Source organism: Papaver somniferum, chromosome 5 (assembly GCF_003573695.1).
Source record: "Papaver somniferum cultivar HN1 chromosome 5, ASM357369v1, whole genome shotgun sequence".
In the NCBI taxonomy this organism is placed as follows: Eukaryota; Viridiplantae; Streptophyta; class Magnoliopsida; order Ranunculales; family Papaveraceae; genus Papaver; species Papaver somniferum.
The window spans coordinates 178,109,227-178,114,039 of record NC_039362.1 but is presented as its reverse complement, the minus strand read 5'-3'; the positions used below and the strand labels follow the sequence as shown (position 1 = coordinate 178,114,039).

Below are 4,813 nucleotides of genomic sequence, written 5' to 3'. Positions count from 1 at the left end.
CTATAGAACAGACCTAATATATATTTATCATCTTCATGCAATCGATAAAGAAAACAATAAAATCAGTAGTTGTAGGAAACAGTAGTTATAGGTTCTCTATCTCTTTGTCGTCTGTAACGAAAGAGTTGTTATTTTAAGAGGAGTTAGGAACTTGGAAGCAAGAAAAACAAATCCCACCGGTAACATAGAGAAAATGAAGTTTGAATGCAACTTATAAACAAATTTCACCAACTTATATTAATACAAAACAATTCCATAACATCGTACATTGTTTATGTTTACTTATAATAATGAAATGACAAAAGCACTCTTGACATTATTAACGTAGACATCTATAAACAACCACAAACCAATGCCACATAGGGAGATTTGATATACAGACAAATCTCCTGGCTTTATTACTCTGTATGTTGAAACGCGCGACAGACGAACATAACATGCAACAACACAAATAAGCTATACGTAATCTTTTTGGAGATGGAATAGATCATATGATGAATCAATCGATAGATTGAATACCTATCTCCATAAGTTTTTCTAAAATCTTCATAGCAGAAGAAGGCAAGCCGATGAATGCATTTATACCTTTCCGATCGTCTCCATAGGGTAAGAATAAATCTAGACCCGGAAAAGGAATTGGTCCAAATGAAACTGGTACTCCACACCCGAAATCAATAGTGTGAAAAGATAGCTTAGACCAAGTACTTACCAAGAATGTGGCAGATAGAGAAGCTCTAGTTCTTGTTTCTTCATAGCAATCTATTGAGGATCTTATGTAACTGGTTTAATCGAGTTTCGAATTAGTTGAACTGTATATGACATCTGGTTGCCTAGTAGCTCACCTGATGAGCACAGAGTACTCATGAACATTGCACCATTTCCAAAATACCCTTTAGGTAATGGAGGAGCAAATCTATTCCTACCATCAACAGCAAAGTATAGCTTTGTTATTTGATCTGGATGGAGTTTTACTGCTCGACTTCTAGCTCTCCAAGTAAAAGCAGTCAGTGCTTCGAAAGTACAACATGTTTCAAGAACCCCATCTTCCATTGCTTTTATTTTGAGTTGTTTTAGCTTCATTGAAAACGAAAGACTTGAAAACGAGATCTTCTTCTTGAAAAGAATTAGTAATGTCTTTCGATATGTCTTCAATCTCTGTGTACCCATTATGAGTGAACTCTACCTTAGTTGGTTTTCTTGCTTTGAGTAAAGTTCTGTCTAAAAATGGGGGTATGGTTAACGGAAAGCCTCTTGCAAGCTCACCCCATGAGTTCAAAAACTCCACGAGAGAAAGGCCATCAACTATACAGTGGTTCACGCTTACGCCCAGTATGAATCCTCCGCACTTGAATCTGGTTACCTGCATCCAAACACATATTGATCATGATTAATCACAAGACTAGATAACTGCATCCGTTTTTATTACACGTACACGTCAAATAGATTTTCTCATAATGCACATAGTATTAAGTTCGGAGCATATATATATATGGATATTACCTGAACCGCGAGTGGTGGAATTTCGAGTAAATTTTTTGCATCACTAGTCCTGTCATAAACAAGCTTAGGAAGAGTTTTAGGATTAGAAGATTCAAAATCTCTAATCTCATCCATACAACAATCAACCTCCGCTTCAACAAAAACAGCACCTTCGCCTGTGCAATTGATTACCAGCTTCCCATCTTCATTAATTATTAAACGACCAGCAAATGGATAATAGGAAACAAGAACGTTCGCCAAGGAATCCTTGATGCTTTGAACAAATGAAGATGCCGCTGACTTAAAGTAGTATACAGTCGAGAAAGTCACCGGGACAATCAGGTCGAGATTACTGAGAAAATAGTTGCCATTTGGTGTTTCTTTTTCAGGAGTAACTAATGTTGGTTTATCTATAATATTCAAGTTGTTAAGAAGATGGTCGGATGAATAACTCCCCATCACAACTATAAGCTCTCTTACTTAATATGTATCTGTTCAACTCTAAACACCAATATATATATATAGGAGAGAGTGGCATCTTAGTGAAGGCGCCTATGGTTACATTAATTTTTGCCCCATGATTCAGTTGATTAGCCAAACTTTATAATGGTATACGGCATCTCAACGAGAATCTTGTTTATTAGTGTCAAAGAAGATTCCAGAACCACGTGCGTCCAACGATTTTGGTATCTCTGACTCTCTCTATATATAATCTTTAATAACTACCAACCGTCTGTATCGATCGCGATAGTATATCAGCCCCAAATGGTCCTGTCCTGCTGTATGCTGCCACCAAACAAGAAATGGACCATTAAAGCTCAGTTGAGACTCTTTCATGACAAATAGTATAAGTTCCAACTCCAAAATGAACCAGATCTTAGAAGTACAACAGGAAAATTGCTCCATGGACAGCTCCATTATAATTTTATAACTAGCTCACCTACTCACGGAAAAATGAACGAATGTCCAAGAACCAATCAAGTTCTTGTAAGCGTGGTACCCATTAGATTCCACTAACAACCATTTATTTGATTGAATAGGAAAAGGTCATATTGAGGCTCTAGAGAAATGATCACAGGTGTAGGGGCAAAATATCGTGCAACATATCAAGTGTGCGGCATTCTTACAAGGCTTTGCGAACTCTATCAATATTAAGAGTACGAGAGAACGTAGCATGAGTGTGCGAGAATAATACACGCCAGATCCGAAAATACGAGAAATATTAGTTGTAACCCACTACATATTAGCTGTCATCCACTATGTAAACACATATATAAAGAGAAAAGTAAGAGAGAGAAATGATTATAAAAAAGAGAGAGACACATTTTGTAGAGAGAGACTTTATTTTCTTTACCATCTTCTTCCGCAAAAACTAGATCTAGAGCTCCAAATATCCATTAATGGAGATTGTAAATGTAATATTCATATAATTCCAATAATCATAGTGAAGAACCATGGATGTAGATCACAATGATCGAATTATGTAAAAAATCCTTGTGTTCATTTACAATTTTAACATTCTTATCATCATTTTTATATTTAGATCTACAAATTATTAAAGGGTGTTAGTTATAGAATTTCCTGCAACTACATTTTGGCGCTGGAAACAGGCTGGTGCTTGTTGGTCTGAAGAAGCTTCAAGGAAATTAGCTATTGTAAGAGTTGGATTCACTGGATCTACAAACTTTGAGGAAAAATATAAAAGTTTAAGCGAAAGAATTATATTCTCAATCAAAAAATGTCATATGCAGTACAGGGAAACCAAGAGAGATATAAAGAGATGTTAGAGCTACATCAAGACCAGAGATGAAGAAAGAGGGACAGAATGGAATCAAAACGAAGCTACATCATCAATTACTCATAAAAGACCATTTCCCTTTCTGTTTCTTTAATTTTCTTTTCAAAATCTTAGATCTATGGTTTACAACCACAGTTTTGGGAGAATGTTTATGCAATTTTTAACCGACCTTTAACTTGGTTTTCAAATATTAAGCATCAGATTTGTAGTTCGATTCGAGAATTGGACTTTAACTTGGTTTTCAATTGATTTGTTATCTACAGCATGCATAGTTGAAGTCTTCTCTAAAGGTGTGTGATTCAACAGCAAATAAAAGACGCACAGCTACATCGCTTAGGATAAGGAAAAGCTCGAGGACGAGAAGTAGATTAAAAGCCACAGTGCGAAGAATAAAAATTCCATAACCAGTCAACTGGATTAGGAGATAAGGTTACATGCGAAGAAAACCGCAAAGACAACGCAACCCAAAAGTGATGTCATAAATTCACAAAAAGATGACAAATGAGATTATTTTGCCACTTATGCAGTATTATTTTGCAGATTTAGAATCAACTAGGCGAAGACAAAAGTTCGTCAAGCGAAGATGACAACAGGGTGATGTGCAAGTAAAACGCGATGGAACATTTTCCAGACATGAGGAAGAGAGAAAGACGAACAGGTGAAAGAAAGGAACAAAGATTTACAGGTGTATGCGAAGGAGTTATCATTATAATGCGAAGCGAATGCAAATGGCTAGCAAAGCTAAATCCACATCTCAGCTCAGTTCGAGTTAAGATCAGTTCGAAAAATTTCAATCCCTGCGAAGTTAATAGTCCCAACGAAGAGGAAGGAAGGGAGAATTTGAAGGAAAGACGAAGAATAAAGAAAGCTTCACAGAAACGCAGATCCAGTAAGATTGATAACGCGAAGAGAAGAGAAGATATCTTGTGTCAATCAACCTAGTCGGTGCGATCTGTCAGGGGAGAAATGTGAATATAAGTTTCACGAAGATATCCAGTGAATTCAAAACAAATCCAAGAATGACCAATACAAAGACGAATTCAAAGTTGTACTAGCAAATTCGTGGAAATATCTCTGCATAATTGTTGCAGGTACACAATTTAGGTCAGAGCAGCAGATCCAAGTTGCTAACAAAGAGAAGAACTCAAAGGAGCATAAAAAATCATTCCAGTAATCAAAAAAGGATGAGCAGAGGAGTCCCAGCAACCACAAACGATGAGCTAGACCAACATACAAAGAATGAATTCAAGACCAGCTACACATGAACGAGCAAGAGACGATTAACAAGGATTAACATTTAGATGATGTCGGAACCGCAAATCTGGACCTCAAACAAAGCAAAAAGGAAGTTACAATTTCATTATAAACTCGCTAAAAAAAAAAATTACAGCATTTTCATTATAAATTTCTTTAATTTGTTTCATGAAGGGCGAAAGGATATGCACATGTGAAGAAAGAAATTCCCTTACTGGAAGATTACAGCATCAGAAGATAGGAAGCAACAGTGAGAAACACCAGCAGTGCAAAGGACATCAA

General features: G+C 36.4%; 1 protein-coding gene across 1 annotated transcript; it reads right to left on the bottom strand.

Moving 5' to 3' along the window:
* Positions 1–333: 333 nt before the first annotated feature.
* LOC113278230 (omega-hydroxypalmitate O-feruloyl transferase-like) lies at positions 334–1,938 on the bottom strand. Its single transcript, XM_026527127.1, has 2 exons — positions 1,501–1,938; positions 334–1,360 (listed from the first exon to the last, which is right to left on the bottom strand). Exons 1-2 carry the CDS (start codon positions 1,936–1,938, stop codon positions 1,031–1,033), a joined length of 768 nt encoding a protein of 255 aa, XP_026382912.1. The 3' UTR covers positions 334–1,030.
* Positions 1,939–4,813: the final 2,875 nt, after the last annotated feature.